The 24,859-nt window shown below is 36.0% G+C and overlaps 2 protein-coding genes across 2 annotated transcripts; both read left to right on the top strand.

Moving 5' to 3' along the window:
• Positions 1-1,292: 1,292 nt before the first annotated feature.
• Positions 1,293-13,142, top strand: LOC114759462 (glucan endo-1,3-beta-glucosidase-like). The gene is made up of 5 exons (XM_028948639.1): positions 1,293-1,365; positions 1,833-2,537; positions 11,563-11,802; positions 12,922-13,029; positions 13,138-13,142. The coding sequence occupies exons 1-5, from the start codon at positions 1,308-1,310 to the stop codon at positions 13,140-13,142; spliced, it is 1,116 nt and encodes a 371-aa protein (XP_028804472.1). The 5' UTR covers positions 1,293-1,307.
• LOC114759466 (actin-related protein 6-like) lies at positions 13,059-16,562 on the top strand. Its single transcript, XM_028948642.1, has 8 exons — positions 13,059-14,186; positions 14,520-14,680; positions 14,815-14,883; positions 15,255-15,339; positions 15,458-15,508; positions 15,634-15,696; positions 15,768-15,927; positions 16,026-16,562. Exons 1-7 carry the CDS (start codon positions 13,450-13,452, stop codon positions 15,895-15,897), a joined length of 1,296 nt encoding a protein of 431 aa, XP_028804475.1. The 5' UTR covers positions 13,059-13,449; the 3' UTR covers positions 15,898-15,927; positions 16,026-16,562.
• The last annotated feature ends 8,297 nt before the right edge of the window (positions 16,563-24,859 follow it).

Raw genomic sequence — 24,859 nt, 5'->3', positions numbered from 1 at the left:
TGATTCTTTTATGTCCTTGGACTAACAGGTGTTGGTTTGGATGTTCATTATCTTTAACTATTAATAACAACCAAATAGTTTGTATCAAGAGGTGGCTAGAGAAAATGCTTCTTCACTGTAAAGACGTTGATGATAAAGGTAAATCCCTTATTGCGGCACTTTGCTGGGGCATTTGGAAGGCTAGGTGTGATTTTATTTTCAAAGGAATTCAGGTAGATCCAGTGAAAATTGTCTCCTCAGCTTCACTACTTGCAAATGAAGTATGGTCTGCTAAAAAGACTGATTTTGTGCAAAGGCAGAGATGTAGTAGTCAGAGCATAGTAAGGGAATTAGTGTGGAAGGCACCTTCTACTGGATCATTAAAAATAAACTTTGATGGTACATTCAACACAAACTCCACGTCTGCTGGTGTTGGGATTATTTGTAGAGACCATACTAGCTACCCTCTTGGTTGTGAGAGTAAGAAAGTTGCTGCAATCTCCCCCTTCAAATCTAAATGTCTTGATTGTAAAGATGCAATAATTTTTAGTGATCATTTCAGTTGTGAGAAGATCAGTTTGGAGACTGATTGTCTAGAATTATATAGGGCTGCTAGGAATGGTTCATCTTGTAATATAGAATGGCAGTGTACTGATATTTTTACTGACATTCTTGAACTTTTGAAGGCTAAGTCTCATGTTCAACTCACTGTGGTTTCAAGGAGTGGAAATAATGCCGTAGACTACTTAGCAGCTCGTGCAAAGAATGGGGTGCTTTCCAATGGAATGATTGTTACAGCCCCATCTCATTTTCAACATATTTTAGAGAAGGATGCTCTTAATGTTGTAGAACGGCAGGCTTATGTATTTGATTTTAGTAGCAATTAATTTTTTATATTTATTAATCAAAATATTTAATATATAATTAAAATATATAATTAAAAATATATAATTATTTTTAATACCTTGCTCCTAGTTTACAATTGCCGAATAGAGAACAACCAACAATTTATTTTAGTTTATTATGCTTGCAACTTGGGAGGAAGAAAATAAAGAAATTCACCACTCATCACTGACTTTGACCTCTTCTCCGTCAAGCAGCCTAGTTAGTTGCAGAAGAAATTCATAAACGTATAGTTGAGGGAATTCAAAGCGAAATGCCGCACATTTTCCCTTTGAGACGTGATTGACGGATGTATAGTTTAGTCTTTGCCATTAATTGAAGTGGGACCTGCCAAACTCTATTCGCTATATATATAAATGCTGCCTTGAAGTGCACAAAATATACCATAAATAACTTTCTAAGGAATACGAAAGTTAAGCAAAATCATGTCTCCCATAGTACTGCTTCTTCTAATACTATCGTCCATTGCGCTGCAATTTACAGGTCTGTTCTCTCTCTCTCCTCTCTTCATTTATTGCTCTCTCTCTATCTATATATTGATGCATATGTTCTAACAACTTCTATTCAAGTATTTCCTAAAATCTATTTTTTGGACCTTTACTCTGATGTACCAAAACAACATTTCTTTCTGTCACGGCACTATAATTAATCATCATTCTGTCCTAACTTATAGAAAGGTCATTATTAGACCTGGCTAAACATTTCTCTTACAGAACTATCAAACGTTCAAAAGCGATTGAGGCAGTCATTAAAAGTATATATAACAGATGGGATATTGACGTTCTCATTGATTCCCCCCCCCCCTCAGTCATATTCGATACATCACATATGTAGAGAGTATGAAAATTTGAATAGAAAATCTATATTCAAAAAAAAAAAAATTTTCAACTCTTATGACCCTTCACAATTTGAGAATTACCAGCTTAATATGTTCTATATATTATATGCAGCTGTGAAATCCATTGGAGTGTGTTATGGCGTAAATGGAGATCATCTACCAAGCCGGCAAGAAGTGATAGACTTATACAAATCCTATGGCATTGGAGGGATGCGCATATACTTTCCAGATGAACAAGCCCTTCAAGCCCTAAGAGGTTCAAACATTGAAGTGTTGCTTGATGTGGCTAAGGAAACGCTTTCCTCACTATCTGATCCTGCATCAGCCAATGATTGGGTTAGAAAATTTGTAGTATCCTACTCAGATGTGAACATCACGTACATTGCTGTAGGAAATGAGATTGGTCCTAGTGACGTAGAAGCACAGTATATTCTACCTGGAATCCAAAACATTCAGAATGCAATTTCTGCAGCAAATTTGCAAGGCAAAGTTAAGGTCTCTACAGCAATAAAAATGGATCTACTTGAGAACACTTCCCCACCCAATAATGGCAAGTTTAAGGATTCTGCGACTCCATACATAAAGCCCATCATCGCTTTCCTTGTCAACAATGGATCACCACTTCTCGCTAATGTGTATCCCTATTTTGCCTACAGTGACGCAAATAGCAACATTCCTCTTGACTATGCCTTGTTCAGACAACGAGGAACAAATGACCAAGTTTATCAAAACCTGTTTGATGCAATGTTGGATTCTCTCTATTTTGCTCTTGAGAAGATAGGAGCACAAAATTTGCAGGTTGTTGTGTCTGAAAGTGGGTGCACTACAAGAAATTGTAAAAGTAGCAGCGGAACCTTTCTAGCGGTTAAAGAAAACCGCTAGAAATTTCAGATATTTCTAGCGGTTCCTACAAAAACCGCTGCAAAATACAGACGGTTTGACCATTAAACGCACATTTCTAGCGGTTACCCCCTAACCGCTAGAAAATTAGAGCTAGAAAACTCCCCGAGCTTTGGCGGGAACTTGGCGCCAAATTTGTAGCGTTTACTTTCTAGCGGTTCAGGCTAATAAACCGCTAGACACTGAAAAATTCTAGCGGTTGATGCATGAAGCGCTAGAAATTTTTTTCATTCCCCGAGGAGTTTAGAAATTTCTAGCGGTTCACGGCCGAACCGCTAGAGATTTCTAGCGGTTCGGCCGCGAACCGCTAGAAAGTCTGGCGGTTCACGGCCGAACCGCCAGACTTTCTAGCGGTTCGCGGCCGAACCGCTAGAAATCTCTAGCGGTTCGGCCGTGAACCGCTAGAAATTCCCAACGGTCATATGACCGTTGGGAATTTCTAGCGGTTAGGCACAAAACCGCTAGAAATTTCTAGCGGTTTTGTGCCTAACCGCTAGAAAGTTTCGGTCTATATATACCCCCCCCACACTCTCACTTCTTCAATCGTTCTGGAAGCGAAGCTCTGCTGAATTTTCTTCACAAACATATTTGAGTTCTGATTCAGTTGCAGATCCTTATTTTCAGGTAAAAATAGTAATTTATTGATAAATAATTTTTATTTTATGTTTTATTTTATTAATTTTATTATGTTATAGCTTATAAATTAATTTTTTTTATTTCATTTATAAATAATTACTATTTGTTGTTATTAGGATGCCTCGTCGACATGGGAAAGACCCAGTTGATCCTGAGAGAGCTGGACCCAGTGAGGTTCATCATGATGCTGATGAGCCATTTCCCAGCATTCATGACTACGATTTGAGCGAGGAGGATATCCTCAGTTTTATGGAGCAGGATGGTATTGAGCGGACTGAGGAGGCTCATTTTACTGGGGATGAGCAACCCCATGCTGATGCTGCTGACGAGGAGGAGGAGGAGGAGGAGCAGCAGGATCAGGGGAATGAGTATCCCCAGGCTGCACAGCGTCCTGCTCCGAGACGTCAGGCTGGTTATGAGGTGGAATTTGTCGGTAAGTATTTATTTTAACTTTTTAAAGTTTTGATCAGTATTTAATTTATATAGAAATTATATTAATTTATTGATATATAATTTATTTCTTAATTAAATTTTGTAGACACTGAGGGGAACAGGTCCTATCGGAGGCTGACAGCCAGAGAGCTGTCTATGATGACGGGCGGACGAGTGGTTGTGCCGCTCAATGAGTTGGGCCAACCGACGAAGAAAGGTGGCCAGTTGTACAACAAGTACGTGCGCCTCCTTGGTCAGCAGTGGACGCTGTTCCCCATCTACGTGCAGGACTGGAAGAAGATCACCTCAGACAAGAAGCAGCAAGGCTGGGAAATAATGAAGGTAATATAAAATTGTTATTTATAATTTTTTTTAATTTAAATAAATGATTATATATTTTGTTTTCAAATAATTTAATTGTTTGATTATAATTTTTTATTTATTTAATTTGTTTGTTATTTATAATATTTTTAAAAGTAGTTAAATGAATATATATTTTTAATTTAAATTATTTAAAAGTAGTTAAATGAAAATAATTTGTTATTGATTTCATTAATTTATTACTTATAATAATTTTAAATTTAGTTGAGTAAAAATATTTTTTTATTTAAATTACTTAATTGTTTAATTATTATTAAACTTTGATTAATTTATATTTTATTTATAATATTGTTAAATTAGTTAAAAACTAATTATTTGTTTTTAATTATTGAAATTGCTTAATTATTTGTTTATAATTTGTTATTTAGTTAATTTATTATTTTAATCATAGAGTAAATTTATTCTGGGGGAGGAGTTGAGGGCTGACACGATCAAGAGGCTGGGGATGGCATGGAAGAACAGGAGGGCCGACCTGTGGAGGGAGAAGAAAGGTGACGGGACGAGGCCCCTCCAGGAGATACTGGCAGATGTACCTGGTGGAGTCCCGGACCAAGACTGGTCCACTTACGTCTATTTTAGGATGACGGCTGACCAGATGGTATGATAATATTGTATTAATTATAATTTCTTTATTTTTTATCCGACTTGACTCATTTAATTTAATTTTTTTACATTTTGCTTCAGGCTCTTTCTAGGAGAAATGCTAGGAGCGTCAGGCATCAGACGATACGTCATAGGGCTGGATCCAGGAGCTTTGCGATCACTTATGACGAGATTGTGAGTACTTGAAATAAATTTATTAAATATGTAGATGTATTTAATTTGTAACTAATTATTTCTTTGATTTCATTTACAGATAGAAAAGACGCAGCAGGAGCGGGGATACACGCCCACTTATGGCGAGATGTGGCCGATGGTGTATAGACCCCGAGACGGGCGTGCGTCGGATGAGGTTGAGGAGATAGCGGTAAGTAATAAATTAAATATTAATATAATATCACAGTGTAGATATCATTATATTATAATTAACTTCTTTATATTAATTTTGGTAGGCACGGATGACTCAGGTCGATTCCGAGTTGCGTGAGTCTCAGGGGTCTGCCTTGGATCCCACCGCCTCACTTTTAGCGGGTCTTGGCCGGCCGCAGCACCCTGGTCGAGTTAGCGGGCTTGGACTTGGACCTACACCGACTAGGCTGCCCCGCTCAAGTGGCGCTGGCCCTTCATATACTGCTGGGAGCTCTCATGCGAGTGCGAAGCGGCCGGGTTCCTCATCTTCAGAGGAATTGCGAGAGGAGCTCAGACAAGAGTTCGAGGCCAGGATCGTGGAGCGTGATCGTCAGTTCCAGGAGCGTGATCGTCAGCTCCAGACGCAGCTTGACCAGCTCTTGGCAGCTGCTACGGCTCTGCGTCATGTGGTGGTCAGTATAGCTCCAAACATCTCGGTTCCTGACATCCCCGACCTACACATGCCACCAGTCCCGCCCCTACCCCGCCATCCGCCAGTCCAGTCCCAGCAGGTTGAGCGGCCTGCCCACCGTCAGCCGGAGGATTCAGCAGAGGATGATCCCGATGATGCTGCTTCTGCCCCCCACCCATGATTTGCTTTCATTGTATCGGATTTTATTAGAATCTTAATTTTACGGTTTTATATATTATTTAGATATTTATCTAAATTTTATATTTATTTGTTTCCTTTATTGATTTATTTCTATAATTTTATTTATGTCAAGTACTAATTAATATTGAAATATTTATTTATTTATTACAACATCAACATTACAATTTATTAAACACGTTAAACATATTAATTACTCGAAATAATTCTATAATCATTTATTAATTTAATAAATATTTTTAAAACTGTAGAATTTTCTAGCGGTTCTGGTGAACCGCTAGAAAATTTAGAATTTTCTAGCGGTTCACGTGAACCGCTAGAAAATTCTAAATTTTCTAGCGGTTCACCAGAACCGCTAGAAAATTCTCAAATTTGACCGAATTTTCTAGCGGTTATAAAACCGCTAGAAAATTCAAAACAGATGGAGAGAAAATTCCCGTTAAACCGCTAGAAATTTCTATCGGTTTGTAACCGATATTTAGAATTTCTAGCGGTTAATAACCGCTGGAAATTGAAATTTTCCGTTAAAACCGCTACAAATTTGTAGCGGTTTTGTAACCGCTACAAAAAAATGACCGTTCCTCCACCCTCCTTTATAAGCTGAAGCACTTCAACTGAATTTCATTTTAACTTCTCTTTGAGCTCTGTGGCATATTTTCACGAAATTTGAGCATTATTAGTCATGGATAGGTCGTGGATCAACTTGCACCGGTCGACTCCGCAATACTTGGCTGGTCTAAACTATTTCTTGGATTTTGCTTTCGCCAATGCTGCCGTAAATGGTAAGATTCAGTGTCCCTGTCCTAAATGTAATTTCAAAAAGTGGCATCCCAAAGATATTGTTAGGGAACATTTAATCTTTAAGCCTTTTCCGCGAGAGTACGTATTTTGGCAACTACATGGGGAACGGCTAGATATGGGTGCTGAGTCAGTGCCAGTAGTTTCACGGATGGGAGTTCGAGTGGCTGAGGCCGATGCCGTGAATGATGCTGTGCGTGATGCTTTTGGTGTTCACGAAAGCTCGAATCCCAACGAAGATGAAGTAGAGGGACCTCAACCGGAGTTTCTAAGAAACGAAACTGCTCGGGAATTTTTTGACCTCATGACCGAAGCTGACAAGCCTCTTTATTCTGGGTGTACAAAGTATTCGAAGTTGTCATTCTTGGTGAGGCTGTATCACATCAAATGCTTGTGCGGTATGACTGACAAGGCGATGTCTATGTTGCTGGAGTTACTGGGAGATGCTTTCCCCCAAGCTGAATTCCCTCCGTCTTTTTACGAAGCAAAAAAGATTATTAACAAGCTTGGCTTGAACTATAAGAAGATAGATGCATGCCCAAACGACTGTATGCTATACTGGGGAGATGATGCCAACAAAGAGATTTGTACGAGATGCAAGACGTCACGCTATAAGTCGGTACGAAAGGGCAAGAAGCAAAAGAAGAAACCGGCCAAAATTCTCAGGTACAAATTATTACAGCGTGTTACTTGTTCCGTCTCTAAAAATATTCGGTATTTTAAATTTTTAATATATTATTTTCTTAGATACTTTCCTTTGAAACCACGGTTGCAAAGAATGTATATGTCATCAAAAATGGCTCAGCACATGAGGTGGCACGCGACTGAGGAAAACCTAGATGGTAGGTTAAGGCACCCACGAGACTCGGAGGCGTGGAAAGCGTTTGATGCGAAATTTCCAGACTTTGCCAATGATCCTAGAAATGTACGTCTTGCATTGGCAACCGATGGTTTTAATCCCTTCGGAAACATGAGCACAAGTTACAGTATCTGGCCGGTGGTGTTAATTCCATACAATCTACCACCTTGGATGTGCATGAAGCAGAGCTCCTTTTTGCTTTCCATGATCATTCCTGGCAAGAAAGCACCAGGAAATGATATTGACGTATACCTGCAACCGTTGATACACGAATTGCTCGACCTATGGACGAATGGTGTTGAGGCATATGACTCACATGACAAGCAACTATTCAATCTCCGTGCAGCCTTGATGTGGACAATAAGTGATTTTCCCGGTTTGGGAACTTTGTCTGGCTGGAATGTGCATACTGGGTTGGCCTGTCCTGAGTGCAATTTTGATTCTGTGCCATGTCGCCTTCCACACAGTCGCAAGTGGTGCTTCATAGGACATCGACGGTTCCTTGATTCCAAGCACAGACTTAGATTGCAACGGATTCGCTTCGATGGGAAACAGGAGAAGAGAGATCCTCCTGTTACTTTGTCTGGTATGGATATTTTGCGGCAGTTAGAAGATGTTCATATCGAGTTTGGTAAGAGTGTGGATCCCGAACGATTGGGACGACGATCTCGTGGGACATCTGATACGCAACCTATGCAATGGCGGAAGAGAAGCATATTTTTCACTCTTCCTTATTGGGAATCTAATTTGCTACGACACAGTTTGGATGTTATGCACATTGAAAAAAATGTGTGCGATAATGTGCTATATACGTTGCTCAATGAAGCTGGAAAGTCCAAAGACCATCTCGCAGCTAGAAAAGATTTACGGGCCTGGGGAATTCGTGAAGAGGCTTGGCCTGATGAAAACGACAAGTTTCAGCCAGCTAAATTCACCTTGACAAAGCAGAACAAGGATATCTTCCTCTCGACGTTGAAGAACATAAAAGTACCAGATGGATATTCTAGCAACATCTCAAGGTGTATCGATCTGCAGGCTCGAAAGGTTACTGGGTTGAAAAGTCATGACTCTCATGTTCTTATGCAACAGTTACTTCCATTGGCCTTGAAAAACACACTTCCTTCTGATGTATCGGTGGTTTTGGTAGAATTATGTTCATTTTTCAAGAAGTTGTGTGCGAAGGTCTTGGTAGCGGAAGAGCTTGATCAGCTGCAAAATAAAATTATTCTTACACTTTGTCACTTGGAGATGATATTTCCTCCATCATTCTTTACTGTTATGGTTCACTTGACTGTCCACCTTGTTCGAGAAGCAAAGGTTGCTGGCCCAGTTCACTATCGATGGATGTACCCTATAGAGAGGTACTAGATTATCTTTTATTCCCGCCTCTTTAAATTTCACATTGTTCTTTCATTTACTCGTAATTATTAATGCAATTTTAACTTACAGGTACTTGGGAAAATTAAAATCATATGTTAGGAATAAGGCATGGCCTGAGGGGTCAATAGCAGAAGGTTATTCCGGAGATGAGGTCCTAACTTTCTGTTCGAGGTACTTTGATGACATGGAGACATCTTTTAACCGCCCGCGTCGCGTAGATGATTCTCCTCCCGGTCCTTCCACGTCAACTTTATTTCCTCCTGTTGGGAAACCAGTTGGAGGATATGAATTCTTCAGACTCACTCCTACAGAGAAACTCCAGGCACACAGACACGTTTTGATAAATTGCAGCCAAGTTGAACCCTTCATGCAGTAAGTATATATATCATATAAGCTCACTAGCTTTTACACTTTATATTTGTTTCTTATTGACTCTTCTAACAAATTACACTTTACTATAGTGAGTTTAGGAGTTATCTCAGGCGTCAGCTACGGGGCCGTGCGCGTTCTGCTGACATTGATAAAAGAGTCCACAAAGAGTTTCCCAGTTGGTTTACACGTCGAATACGTAATGACAACAGCCCATACACAGATGAATTCAGAGCTCTTTCTCTCGGTCCGTTAGACCATGCACGGAGGTTTACCGCGTACAATGTCAACGGCTTCAAGTTCTGTACGGTTGCACGTGATCAGGGATTGCTCACACAAAACTCTGGAGTTTGCGGGACATTCGGAACGAGATGTTATGCTAGCAGTAGTGATGGCGATATGCGCTTTGGAGGCGTCACTTACTATGGAAAGCTAATTGACATTATTGAGTTGACTTACCAGCTTTTCACCGTGACACTGTTCAAATGCTCCTGGGCAAATACGACAACTTCACGGGGACTCGCTACTGACCATTTGGGCATCACCTCAGTCAATTTCTCAAGACTTATTCATACGGGGGCATCTGAAGATGATGAGCCATATATCCTTGCTTCTGAGGCACACCAAATTTACTATGTCGAGGACGAGAAACATAAAGACTGGAATATGGTCGTTCACCTCAAGCCACGGGATCTTTACGATATGGGTGATGGTGACATTATTTACGACAGTGAACCCTTCCAACCCTCGAATTTTGAAGACTTCTTTCCTCAAGGAGATGATAATTTGCCACTTATCAGGTACACGTCTTTTCTTAAATTATTTAAATAATTAACTACTAATTACTAATTTTTTCCAAATACAACATAAATTTAACAAATTTTTTTAAAATATGTCCTTTCAGGCCGGATGATGATGGAGAGTAGCAGCATCCAAAATAAATTATTTAACAAATTTTTCGTCCATAAATACATATGTATAAATTAAAATTCGTAAAATTTTTTAAAAATAAAAAAATTTTCATTTGTAGCGGTTATTAACCGCTACAAATTTTTCCACGAAATTGTAATTTGTAGCGGTTATTAACCGCTACAAATTACAATTTCGTGAAAATTGTAATTTGTAGCGGTTAATAACCGCTACAAATTACAATATCGTGAAAAAATTTGTAGCGGTTATGAACCGCTACAAAATACATACCTGTAAATTAAAATTCGTTCAGATTTTAAAAATAAAAAATACTAACTTTCTAGCGGTTAATAACCGCTACATATGTAACCGCTACTAATTACTAGCGCTTTTATATACGCTAGAAAATGAATAACAGCTACAAAATGTTATAAAACGCTACAAAAACACCGCTACAAATGTGTCGCTGATCTCTATAAATACCATATCTTCTCTACATTCATTTACTCCATCTCTTTTCCTTCCTCTCCTATTCTTCTTCATAATTCTCTCTTTTTTTCTTACTATCTCATATTGTGATTTTTTTCTCTTTACTCTATGGTAAGTGAATTTTATTTTATAATTCATTGTATCTTTTATTTGTTTTTATTTAAAATTTACTAACATATTTATTTCTCCTTTCCTTTCAGATTTTTCTTCTCCACATTTGTCATGCCCTCCTCAACTGATTCAAATACTCATCAACTTAATACTATAGGTTCAATATTCCAAAATATATCATCTTCAATTCAACTATCTTATTAAATATTCAATTAAATTATCTTGTTAGATTAAATTCACTTCTTTTAACACATTCATAATTTAATTACATATTTTTTATTACAAAATTTGAATATATAAAATGTAACATATAACTAATTATACAAATTAACAAAAATTCTTCAAAATAATTTATTTAATGGTTTTTAAAATTATAATATGAAAAACCATAAATTTTTTTTTCTGGCACGGTAAACATTTCTAGCGGTTCAGAACCGCTAGAAATATTTCGTCAAATTTAAATTTCGCGCCAAACTTTCTAGCGGTTAAGAACCGCTAGAAAATTTTCCCGCCATTCTAAAAATTCAATTGGTGTGAAAATTTAATTTCCCAAATATTTCTAGCGGTTCTATAACCGCTAGTAATTTTCGCGCGCTACTGAAATTATTTAATTCCCGTTTAGCAGGTTTCTAGCGGTTACAAAACCGCTAGAAATTTTTTCCGGGGAAACGTTTCTAGCGGTTATAAAACCGCTAGAAAAGTTTCCCCGGAAAAAATTTCTAGCGGTTTTGTAACCGCTAGTAATGTGTCTCCTTCAGATAATTTCTAGCGGTTCGTAACCGCTAGAAATGTTCTATCGTTTTGACCATGATGTGTAGCGGTTGAGATAACCGCTAGAAATTTTTTCTAACACCTGTTTTTCTAGCGGTTTCGTTAACCGCTACAAATGTTATTTGTAGCGGTTAAAACCGCTAGAAATGTAACACCATAACCGCTAGAATTAACATATTTTTTTGTAGTGGTGGCCTTCGGCTGGAGGAGATAAAGGGCCTAGTGTTGATGATGCACGTACGTACTATCAGAATTTGATTAATCACGTCAGCGTTGGGACTCCAAAACGTAATGGACCCATTAAGACGTACTTGTTTGCCATGTTTGATGAAAACCAAAAGCAAGGTGCAGAAAGTGAGAAGCATTTTGGTTTGTTCACTCCTGATAAGTCGCCCAAATACGGAATTGAATTCAATTCGTTCACTCCTAGTATATATACCTACACACAAATGCCTGTGTGTGTGTATATGTAGATTGTTCTTCTGCGAAGTTTAATGAATTCTGGATTTTCCCCCCTTTTATTTTGATCATTTAAATATAGTGGTCTTACTGACATTTATTTTTAAAATGGCAGTTTTAGTTAAAATTAAAAATAATGAAATTTAAATAGTTCCAGTTTCATCTAAATAAAAAATGTAAGGAAGTTAAACTCTTGACAAGAAGACTCCGAAGGAGGCATGAAATGAAAGTTATTAATAGTGTCACAATCAAAGTCATTAAATGACTAATTTTGTTTTATTATTCTCTTAAGGACGAGTATGACGAAGTTTTTGAGTGCATATGATTTTACCTAATGAAGAGAAAACTGGACTGGACTGGTAGGTTCAACCAGAAAACCGGTGAATCGGTCTCCGATCCTGTTTGGTTGAGGGAAAAAACCGAACAATGCTCAAACTGGTAAAAAAAACCAGTTCAACCATTAAGAACCAATAAAAACTATGTAACCCGTTGATTAATATAGGTTGTCCAGTTTAATGATTTCAATCTCCTACCCTCAAGAAATGACCTCATTTTATGTTTAAAAAAATTAAACACAATGAATATTTGAAGAAAAAACTGAAAGAAAGAAAAGAAACTCTAAATCTCCTTGTCAGTCCTTCTAGAATGCCAGAACTCATCTATGTCCGTTGTATGGCTGGTGACAGTGTTAGTAGCCATGTAGGTGTAGGACAACTTTCTGCCTGCTCTCTTTCTCAGGTTGTTCCTTTGTATTCTTTTATGAATGCATTGCTTTTGCTAAAAAAAAATTTGATGAAATATTGATAAAATCGAATTAAAATATCAATTTTAAAATTGACAAGAAATCTTTATATTTTATTACTAAAAAAATTAGCGGATGTTTCAAAAGGACAAAATCCTGTTACAATTTTTTTTATTCTGTAAGATTATTTTTGTTTTACTTTTGATTTTAGATCTTCCGTGCCAAAAAAAAAAAAAAGCAGATTCCCTGTTGAACCTCAAACCAAACCCGGAGCTCGCCTCTTTCGCTTCGCAACCGCGGACACGGCTGAGATCGTTCGAACTCTAACTCGAAGGCTGCTGATGCAGTTACAGAAGCTAGAAACCGGCTTTTCACTGCTGTAGGTGAGGGGTTCCGCAGGTTTTTGACGTTGGCCGGCGGTGCTCTTGAAGCTTCAGCTCCAGGCTCCCTCTTAGGTAAGCCGAAGGCTTGAAATAGGGTAGAGGTAGTTCTTTGTATTAGCCGAGTAGTATACATTTGAAAAATAGCACTTTAATCTATAACGTGTCTGGCTTTGTCTGTAGTTTAGAGTTTGGACCGGTAAGAAAAATGGTGGATTTAGAACTATTAGGTCCTCTTGACTGGTAGCTTATGCTAAATACTTCGCTGATATGCATTATCATGCGTTTACTTGTCGTCTCTTAAATTTGTAAGTTTGATAACCTTGCATGCGACCCGCAGGTAACATAGTACTTCAATTTGAAATCAATAAGCTTGGTATAAGCTCACTTGTGTCACGCCAAATGGGAATCGAATTGTACTGTTAATGCATACGCAAGAGCGAGGGGGATTGGAATAGTTTTCACGCCCGTTCATTGCTGAGAGTTGTCACTAACATGTCCCCCCACAATGTGGTGGTTCTGGACAACGGTGGAGGCCTAATCAAAGCTGGCCTCGGTGGAGAGTGTGACCCCTCTGTTGTTGTTCCCAACTGCCTTTACCGACCTCCGTCCTCCAAGAAATGGCTCCAACCAAACCCCCTCAACCCCACCACCACCACCACCTCCTCTATGGAACCATCCTCAGTCAGTGAAGTGGACCTCACCTCGGCTGCAGTTCGACGGCCCATGGACAGAGGGTATATGATAAATCCTGAACTTCAACGAGAGATATGGGCTCACCTCTTCTCTTCCATCCTCCACATAAACCCATCAAACTCTTCACTCCTCCTCACTGAGCCCCTCTTCGCCCTTCCTTCCATTCAGCGATCAATGGATGAGCTTGTCTTTGAGGATTTCAACTTTAAGTCTCTTTATGTGGCTGACTCACCCTCTTTGGTTCATCTCTATGAGGCAAGTCGTAGGCCTGAAGGTCTTGTCTCTAGAGCGCAGTGCAGCCTTGTTGTGGATTGCGGGTTTTCGTTCACACACGCCTCACCGGTGTTTCAGAACTTCACGTTGAATTATGCTGTGAAGAGAATCGATTTGGGTGGCAAAGCATTGACCAATTATCTGAAGGAGTTGGTTTCTTTTAGGGCTGTTAATGTCATGGAGGAAACTTTTATTATGGATGATGTTAAGGAGAAGCTCTGCTTTGTTTCCCTTGATGTTCCCCGGGATCTCCAGATTGCAAGGTAATTAAGGTTATCCACTTTGTTTTTTTCCTGTTGCTGAACATTATTTTTACCTCACACTTGAAAATGGTTCAACTTAGTATTGCTTTAAAATCTTGCTGCTTTAATCCAGTGGATAATCTGTGTACTTCTCATTGGATGTCCATACACTCCTTGGATCTCTTCTAGTGCTTGTGGCTTGTTGCATTGTTATCAGTTTTATAATTCCAAACCATTGTCAATATGTTTGTATTATGTGATTTTTTTATGCTATGTAAATTGTGTCTACTTTGCATGTTACGTAATACAATCATGTCATAGAAATGATTCTCATTTGCCCTTTTGTGCCTGTAGGAAACCTGGAAAAGAAAATCTCTTTAGATGCACATATGTGCTTCCGGATGGTGTTACACACACAAAAGGCTTTGTTAAATATCCAGATCAAGTACACAGATATCTTACTCTGGCTGATGATTCTCCTTTGCCTCCAAAAGAAAAAAAGGAGGATATGAATCATCCAGAAATGACTGAAAAGCCTGAGGAAAGAAGGAGAGTTGATTTGACCAAAATGTGGGTCTCATCATTTTACTTGACGTTTAATGTTCATTTATCTCAACTGAATTTAATTTCTTGTATTCAATTTGTCTACTTCAGGAGTTTGACTTGACAAATGAACGCTTTCTTGTCCCAGAAATGATCTTCCATCCTGCTGATTTAGGTCTGTATAGTTCCAGTACTACTCACTAATGAAATGTGATCTGCTGTCAGTTTAGTCTCTTGAAGAAATTTATTAATTATGACCTTATCAAAGGGCTGTAAATGACTTAGATTAGTATCGTTTAGTTTTATTTTCAATTCTTTTTATTTTCAAACACTGTTCAACCTGCTTGCCCTCTTGCTTAAAAGTATCTAATGAGGAAAATGTTTTGTTTTTGCTAAACTTGTGTTTATATGGCATTATACTTTCAACACAAGAATGAAGAAACCATTGAACATTGAGGCGTTATTGGCAATTAGTGCTACTTAAGGATAGATAGTATCTTAGTCTAGTTTCCTTTGCCTATTACTTGTGTTTCCTCCGCTTTGCAGGAATGAATGAGGCTGGAATAGCAGAGTGCATTGTACGAGCTATTAACTGCTGCCATCCACAACTCCACCCTGTACTCTATGAGAGGTAATTCTTTCAGAGTATTCGAATTTGATGGAACTATTTGCAGGTTACTGCAGCTTCATTCATACCTCCTGGGTAGTTAGTTTATTTCTTTCTTAACACCAGTTGTATTTCTTGTCAGCATCATTTTAACTGGCGGAAGCACCTTATTTCCTCAATTTGCTGAGAGATTGTAGGTTCTTTTCCTGAGTCCTTGCATTCAGTACTTCCGATTTTTGTCCTCCTTAGGCTCCATAGCCTTCTTTTATAAATAACGTGGCATTCAAACTTAGATAACTGATACTAATTGAATTGCAGAGAGATGGAGCTGCGGCCTCTAGTTCCTGATGACTACCATGTGAAGATAACTCAACAACAAGAGTAAGTATCTTTCTTGAAATGTTCTGTTTTGTCTTTGTTAATTTTCATGTCAACTTGTTTTTCTTCTACAGTCCCATATTAGGTGTTTGGCGTGGAGGATCATTGTTGGCATCAAGTCCAGATTTTGAAGCTATGTGCGTGACCAAGTCTGAGTATGAGGAGCTTGGATCTGCTAGATGTCGCAAGAGATTCTTTCATTGAGTATTACCCATGGAAATGTTTATCTTGCATGTAAGCCTAACATGCACTTAATCCATTGAGATGATGAGATCATTTGAGTTGTCAGTATGAATGTTTAAACTCCTAATTCTACAGCTTTCTTTCAACAGAATAGGGCATGGCATGGAGGGTGGTTTTCCAGTGAAATAATTTGCTATCGGTTTTCAGTGAACAAAATGGGTACTCTGGTTTTCCATGGCTTGCCTGGGAAGAGAGGGATATCGATCGAAGCCTGTCAAAATGTGTCCTGCAAGATGCAGCCATGTCATATTTTCTGTTCCTCTGTGGTTTTTATGATGGACTATAGGGCCCTGGAACTTCATCTTCATGGGGAAGAAGATTCATTCGAGAATCAATCTTGCAGTTTATGGATTTCAGGTTTCCAGTAGAAGCCCTGAGATGGAGACGCCCTTGGCCCCTGCAACGTTTGTAGCCTGCTTTTAAAGTGCCATCGAGTTTGGATTGCTGTGCATGTGATGTTTCAGCTGAGATGTTTATAGTTGTAAGTAGCATTTTGCTAACACTAAGGTTTCATTGCCCTATTGGAATATGGAAAGCAAAGGAAATAAACCTCAAATAAGATGGAATATTTGGGTTCAAATTTATGGCTGGTACACAGAAAAGCAAATAAAACGGTATTCCAGTTATTTGAAGAAGCATTGAAAGGGATAGGAAAGATGTGAAAGTACTGAAACATGTTTGAAAAATGAAGTTTATAAAAAATTGAACCATTAACATGTCCATACAAGATTATGAAGAGAAGAAGTAGGAGTCGAATTCAATGCAAGAACTAGAGAAATAGAACAAATCACTCTTCAAAAGTTTGCTGCTATGCTTTGAAGAGAGAATCTAACTCATTAAATAAACATGCAATGGAAGTAGGTAGGCCACATGATACGGAACAAACTTGTCATGTGTTGCGTAAGGTTGAACTGACGGTTGTTCGGAGTGATTTCTCCTCCTCATCGTGGACGTTGTTGTTGATGATGCCTGATGGATGCCAAATGAGGGGTTCTCTTAATCCTGTCTTCCAGCTAATTGGATGTCATTGGATTTTCAGTTCCCTCAGCGAGTCCCAATATTGTGCATTCAAATTAATTCAATAGCTCCCAATGCGTGCAGCATCATCATGTTATTAAAAATTGAAAATTAATTTAATTCCTAGCATAAAATTATGGGAAAATCCTAGATAAAACCCTTCGAATATACACAATTCCATATTAGGTTCTGGAATTGTGTAAATGACAAAAAGAGTCAATGACCCAATCTGTCATTTTTAAAATTAAGAGAAATTAACAATTTTGTCCTGATTAAGTAAAAATGAGTAGTTATTCTCTAAACGAATCTAGATAACGCTTATACTGTTCTAGTGATTATATGATTAGTTGTAGTTAATAACAAGGCATATTCTCATAGAGCATTCCTGACTACGAAAAAATAAGTAGTTATTCTCTACACGAATTTAGGTAATGCCTAAACCCTTATAGTGATTCCTTGAATTATTATAGTGAATGAATACAAATGAAGGCAAAAGTGAGTAGTTATTCTCTAAACGAATCTAAGTAACGCTTACACTGTTCTAGTGATTACATGATTAGTTGTAGTTAATAACAAGATACCTTCTCATGGGGCATTCCTGACTCTGAAAAAATAAGTAGTTATTCTCTACATGAATTTAGGTAATATCTAAATCCTTATAATGATTTCTTAAATTATTGTAATAAATAAATACAAATGAGGACAAAATTGTCGATTCCTCTTGATTTTACAAATGACAGATTAGGTCATTGATCCTTTCTGTCATTTACACAATTCCAGAACCCAATCTAAAATTATGTATATTTGAAGAACTTTATCTAGAATTTTTTCTAAAATTATTGCATTACCAAAAAAAAAACAGACATATGTAACAGTTATTTTGATGCGCTTGTGGTGGTTTTTTAATGTACAAATGCGTTTATAGCTATTATTTAAATCATTACTAAAATAGGCGTAATAAAGTATTTTGTAACAGTTTTTGACAGTTATTTGTAGCAGTTATTTGGTAGAACCACTACAAATTGCTGTTAGTATGCCACAATGAGTCAAGTTTGCAGTGGTTCGTGAAAATCGCTACAAAAGCAAATGAATTTGCAACAATTCATTTAGAATTGCTACAAACATGTGATTTTACAATGGTCACATCGTTTTTTTCGTTAGAAGTGGTTTTTTAGCACTGAACCACTGCTAATTTCGTAACCATTTCTCCCGCCCCAACCGTTCACATTATAATTTGCAGATGTTACATATAAAACCGCTGCTAATACAATAACAATTGCTACTAATGTCATTATGCGTGTCACTATCAGTCAAAGCATTGCATGTTCATGTCAGTTGGATGCATAATTTTTACAAAATGTTCACGTTACCGCTACAAAAGACAACTTCGTTTTTTTTTGTTTAGTAGTGAGGAGTTTTAAATTGTTTTCTAATTTTTTTTATTGGAGCATTTAATTTGTTAGGCCTACTCACTTTAATTGCAGAATTTATTGGGGCAGGCTGATATAGATTGAGAGGATGTTTGGATAAATTAAAACCATAGTTTTAAAAATGCTTTTACAGTATATAAGGTAAATATGTACAGTAATTTATCGCAATTTGTGAGAAAAAAAAGTTTTTAAAAAGTATTTTTCATAATACCCAGACACGCCTGAGTTGTGCAAGACCATAAAAGGTAGAAAGTTCAACCACCAGTTAGAATGCGATAGGTCCAGGATAATCTTTTAGGTGAGGTGAGATAGGTTGGTAGTAAAATTTTATCCTTCATAATTATCTAAATTTGTCTGAGCCTCTCATAATTCTTCCAGTTGAAGCGAGGTATGTCCAGAAAATAATTGGATATTCCACATCAAAAAAAAAAATTTAAAATGGTTCAAAGCTCTTCAACTTAGGGTTGTGGGGCATCTAATTCTAAGTCACTTTATACTCTTTCCGATTCATAATATAAGAAGTTGATTAACTTTTCTTACATATTAAAAATATAAGTTTAGACATTAAATTTATCCTAAATTGATAGAATTTTGGGAAAATAACAAAAAAGATCATTGTAATAGAAAAATTACGAATAAAGACCCATGACAATATTAGTATGGAGTTTAACAAGAATAATTTGGGTTTTGACAATAATTTTTATAAATTAGTCCGTATGTGCAATTTTTCTATTCCGCAGTCTTCTTTTACCATTTTTCCTAGAATTTTCCTATCTTACTTCTAAAAAATAATAAAGTTGTCTTTGATGTTATATTTTTTATTAGTTTTCATCTCTCTTCTTTCTGTCCTATATTTAATAGGGGTGAGGGTGAAAAATTACATTAATTATCTTGATAATGTCTTATATTTTTTGTCATAAATTTTTCTAGTTAATGTCTTATATTATAGACAAGAAGGAGTAATATTCTAGGAATAATTAAAATACAATTAGTCAATTACGTCTTGCTCTTGCATAGTAAAGATGCATTTGATTGCAGTTGAGTTAATGATGGCATTTAATGATTGGAAAAAAGTTGAAAAAAAAAACACTAAAATACCCTCAAAATGTTAACAAACAAACTAAGGTAGGTGAGTTTCAATATTTCAAATCAAAATTCTTATATTATTTTTTAAATTTTAAAATATTATAAAATGACAATACTACGCTTACTCCCAATGACTACTTTCATATAGCTATTGACTATTTTAGTTTAACTATTGACTACTTTTATTTTCAAAGTTTCAATGACTACTTTTGTATAATTATTGACTACATAAGAATAGTAAATAACTAAACAAAAGGTAGTTATTGAATATCTAATAACACTTAATGTACTTTTTGAATTTTTGAAATAAAAGTAATTAATAATGAAACTAGAGTAGTATATAACTAAACAGGAGTAGTCACCAAATTTTTAAAATGAAAGTAGTATGTCATAATATTAGAGTAACCAATACATAAGAAAGAAGAGTCAACGAAGTTCTGATGACATGTTGTCGGAGTTTCGGCGGTTGACCACCAACAAGGGCGGCTAGAAAACTGGTTAAGGGTACTAAAGTGGTAATATTTAAAAAAAAATAAAGGGCATCTATATAATTTGACAAGATTTAAAAATTCTAAAATAGTATAAAAGGCATGAATTAATATTTTGAAATTCATCTCGTACTAATTTATCATTTAACAATTTTCAAGATATTTTATTGTCTTTTTCTTAGAAAATTAAGGCATTTAAGTGAGAGCAACATTTTTTTCCCAAAAAACCGATGTCAACAATATTTAACTATCTTTTATCTATGTTCAAATAAATTAGGTGTTCTAATTAGAAAATATGGAATACAAAAGTTTGCTTCCCTCACTAACAAGTTGTAACTTAAAGTGGTAAGTGGCCGTACTTTCATGAGAAGAGAAACATAAATTTAAATATCAAAAAACGCAGTTATCAGAAGGGGTGGAAATTATTTGCTCTCTAAGTCTCAAAAGGAAATTCTTAATAAAATTTAAAAAAAGAAAAAAGTTTGCTTCCCCCGGTGCATGATATTTATGGTTAGAAATAACAAAAAAAAAAAAGGGGGGGAAACAATTCTGGTCCCACCATCTGTGCCAAAGGTCCCGCAAACTTTCTACCTCTCTGGCATGAAAATGCAAATACGGTTCAAGAATGTGGTACGAGGGATGAAAATGATGAACAGTGACATTTTATTTACAATGGCCTTAATAGAGTTAATCCTATTAAAAAAATTATAAATATTATTATAAGAGTTGTCAATTGCATTACTAATGTTAAAAAAAAATCAATTTAAAAATTTAAAAAACATTTGAATAATAAATTAATAACATTAGTAGAGTTGTGAATATTGTTATAAGAGTTATCAATCATGTTACAAATGTTGAAAATGTCCTAGTTTGAAAACCTGACAGACAGTACGTCAATTAAATTGTGAATATTATTATAAAAGTTTTCAATTATTTTATAAATATTATAAAAAAAAAAGTTGCTGACAGGACAGCCAAACTTTTGACCCAATAACTTACCAGACTTTTGACATTGATCGCTAGCGGCTAACTAGTTAGTGAGAGTGATTTTATATTTTCTTTTAAATAAAGACAATATTATAAATCCATCCACATTTTAAAATTCCAATTAAGTGTTTGCCAATTGAACTATATTTTTTAAAATAATTTTTCCGTCCTTTTGTTTCTCTCAACAAAAAACATATTTAGATATTATTACAACGTGAACCGCGTGGTGTGTTATAATACTTGGGGCATAGGATGCACATGGTACGTGTCCCGAACACCTTTTTTTTTTTTTTTTAATACATCCAATCATAACGCTTTTCTGTGTGTGCGCAGATTACGCGCGTTTTTGTTTGACGTATTTTAATAATATTTTAATTTGCGGGCCATTAAATATCACTAATAGTAAAGACTCAATTTCTAATTCCTTTTGGGTAAAATCCCTGGTTGATACCTTGAAGGTGAACTTTAATCGTGTTCTTTGTTTTTCCTAACCCTTTTGAGACACTCGGTATCTAGTGCTATTTCTAGTCTTGTTGCCTAATATCGAGAGGGTATTTAGAAAACTTTAGAAACACTTTTCAGAAGCATTTTTTTTTAAATCGAGTCAAACTCCTCTACATATTTACTTTGTATACCGTAAAAGCACTTCTGAAACCATGATTTTGTTCTTACCCAAACACTTTCCAAGTCTATTGCCTAATCTGGATTAAGGCTTTTTATTGAGATTCCTCTCTCTAGCTTTTCTTTTTCCCAACAAAATTGGATTTGAATCTTAACTCTCTCACTTTGCAGTCTAGTTGTTCCATTGCTAAACCTAGTATGTTTAGATTTTCCGTGGTTATAGGTAATTGATTAAAAAAATCATAACGAAAAAAAACTTCACAAACTTGATGAGGTGGTATTTGAGTATCATAAAAAGTGCTTGTTAAAAATATTTTTCCCCAAATGGAGACAGGGGTATTTGGCAAATCTCATAAACACTTTTTAAAATATTTTCACATAAATCGAGATAATTTTTATCATATATTTATTTAATATATTGTAAAATTATTTTTAAAATTATGATTTTTGTTTTACTTAAACACCCTGATAAACTCCTCCACATACTTATTTTGTACATAGTAAAAATATTTTTAAAACCATAATTTTTTATTCTATGCAAACACCTTTTAAAAAGGGAAAATGACATTGAGGTCCCATGCAACACAAAATACTACAAAAAGGTCCCAGGAAATTTGGTAATGATTCTGAAGTCCCAAAGGGACTTGAGTGCAATTTGCTGAATTGTAAAAAGACGCCTCTGCCCTTGGTGAGATGCATCTAAACTAACTCAAAGCTGTCCTGTTTTTCAGTCTGAAAATCAGCACCTATACGCAGGAAACAAGAGAGAAAAAGCCCAAACTTTATTCTGCTTCTTCCCCCACTCCCATCTGAAAATCTCATCTACTCTATTAATGTTAATCATTGGCAAAAATTGCTTGTGTTTTTGGTTTGGTGTTTGTTTGGTCATTCAAGTTGGGGTTTTATTATAGGTGGATAGGGTGATTATGGGTGTTCTGTTTCTGGGTATAATGTGGGTGGATTGAAGGTAGGCTTGCTCTGTCTGGGCATGGTTCAGGGGGAATTGATGAGAAAGATGAAGGTTGGTGTGATTAGAAACACTTACTGCGAAATAGGAAAATATGTTGTCAATAGGGCCGCGACAGTTGTCAATATAGCTCCTTGATTTGTCAATAATGACAGCATTATACAGATTTACATTAACTGATTTTTTAAATGTTTTACACAAAGGCCATAACCTTCTGTACCCTTGACTCATTGGTAGAGGTCACAAAAAAAGAAGAAGATACAACAAAGAAGGGTGAGTAGTTACATGAGGCAAAAGGGAAAAAAAAAGCCACTTTGATCCTGGACAAATGATGGCAAAAGAATTTTTTGTAAATAGAAGTGACATAAATTTTTTTGTAGATGTCACAACACACACAAATAATTAGTTTAATACTGGATACATGCAACTATATGCTTTTTTAATGGGGTTATAAAATCGATGTAATTACATGTATATGAAGTTGTAAATGAAAGTTAGCTGTGTATTACATTCTGATGCATAGTTAGTTGTATTATCCCACTTCATTGTCAATATATGCTTCGTCACTTGTCACTCACTGCACCATCAGTTGTCAATTAATGTGCTGATATAAATTTAAAAGAAAAATATGATTTTCATTACATAATGTTATACAACATCATACAATATCACTAATTCCTCAAAACTAATCCATTTTTTATAATATGATGTAGAATAGTTATAAAAGTCAATCATCACTGATATGAAGTCATAAAATCACTTGTCATGAACAGCATATTCACTTGTTAATGGTTTCAGTGTAACTTGGCATGTTAGATTCTGCTGTCATTTCAGTTGTCATTATCTGCACCCTGCATTATTATTAGACCTGTCATAACTTGTCAACGGAGCATTGTGACTTGTCAATTAATTTGCTGATATAAGTTGTCAGCAATATGAATTCAAGTTACATAACCTGTTTTAGTATTATATGATATTTTCAATTACTCTGTCATATTATATTTTGGTTATATTGTCATATATATTATTAATGAAGATGTCAATGGTGGCACTATGACTTGTCAATAAAAGCAGTATGACTTATCAATGGTGACAATATAACTTATCAATGGTGGCACACTGACTTGTCAATGGTAGCACTGTGACTTGTTATTCACCGAATAACTTCTTAAAAGGTTTAGGCGCTGCGGCGGATATGATTAGGCACTGGGGTGCCTTACACAGAATGGCAACTCCTTGGGACAGATGGGAGTGCTGCGACAGATATGGTCAAACGCCACAGTAGTGGCACTATGACTTGTTAATGGTGGCACTGTGACTTGCCAATAGAGTACTGTGACTTGTTAATAAAAGCACTGTCTCTTATCAATTGAACATAAATTTGAGTAACACCTTCTTCTTAATAATTATATTTTAATGCAAATATCACTTAACATTATAAATAATGACACCTTCAGTTGTAAAAATTTTGAATATTAATTATTAATATCTACACATTCATTTGTTATGAAATTGTTATATCACTTGTTATTAACTCCTTTTATATTACTTGTTTTTGGATAACTCAGGTTGTTAATTTCTACGCTGGATGCTGTTGAACTATACACAACTGAGAATTTCAAAAGAAATGAGTTACTTTCTTTTCCAACAATTAATGATATGATTTCCTTCAATTCTTCATAACTTGTGCCCTCCTTTATATTATTGTTCTAACACTACCTCCCACATATCTCATATCATCTTCTTATCATTTATAAACTTTCTCCCTATGTGAACAAAGCAAAATAGATGCTTTCCAATGTACTCGCCATCAGTAATTTAAACTTACATCAAGAATCACGCAACTGTCATGAACAAGTCAAGGAGCTACGTTGACGACTGTTGTGGCACACATTGACAACTATCGCGGCCTGATTGACAACACAATATCCCATTTCGTGCTAAGAGTTTCTACCCACACTAACTTTCATCTTTTTATTCCTTTGCTACTAAACTAACATCAGAACAGAGCAAAACCATTAACAAGTGAATATATTGTTCATGACAAGTGATTTTATGACTTCATATCAGTGATGATTGACTTTTAATAACTATTCTACATCATATTATAAAAAATGGATTAGTTTTGAGGAATTAGTGATATTGTATAACATTATGTAATGAAAATCATATTTTTATTTTAAATTTATATCAGCACATTAATTGACAACTGATGGTGCAGTGAGTGACAAGTGATGAAGCATATATTGACAATGAAGGGTGCGGATAATGACAACTAACTATGCATCAGAATGTAATACACAGCTAACTTTTATTTATAACTTCAT

This window comes from Neltuma alba, unplaced genomic scaffold (genome assembly GCF_004799145.2).
Source record: "Neltuma alba isolate B1F8T4 unplaced genomic scaffold, ASM479914v2 tig00010853_pilon, whole genome shotgun sequence".
NCBI classification, from domain to species: domain Eukaryota; kingdom Viridiplantae; phylum Streptophyta; class Magnoliopsida; order Fabales; family Fabaceae; genus Neltuma; species Neltuma alba.
This window is presented reverse-complemented; position numbering and strand designations above follow the sequence as displayed.

Bases quoted from the DNA above. Each gene is read 5' to 3' on its own strand.
- LOC114759466 (XM_028948642.1), top strand. From the start codon at position 13,450: ATGTCCCCCCACAATGTGGTGGTTCTGGACAACGGTGGAGGCCTAATC. The intron at 15,340-15,457 runs GTAATTCTTTCA...ATTTCTTGTCAG, and splicing joins CACCCTGTACTCTATGAGAG to CATCATTTTAACTGGCGGAA. The intron at 15,509-15,633 runs GTAGGTTCTTTT...ATTGAATTGCAG, and splicing joins CCTCAATTTGCTGAGAGATT to AGAGATGGAGCTGCGGCCTC.
- LOC114759462 (XM_028948639.1), top strand. From the start codon at position 1,308: ATGTCTCCCATAGTACTGCTTCTTCTAATACTATCGTCCATTGCGCTG. The intron at 1,366-1,832 runs GTCTGTTCTCTC...TATTATATGCAG, and splicing joins CATTGCGCTGCAATTTACAG to CTGTGAAATCCATTGGAGTG. The intron at 11,803-12,921 runs GTATATATACCT...CTGCTGATGCAG, and splicing joins ATTCAATTCGTTCACTCCTA to TTACAGAAGCTAGAAACCGG.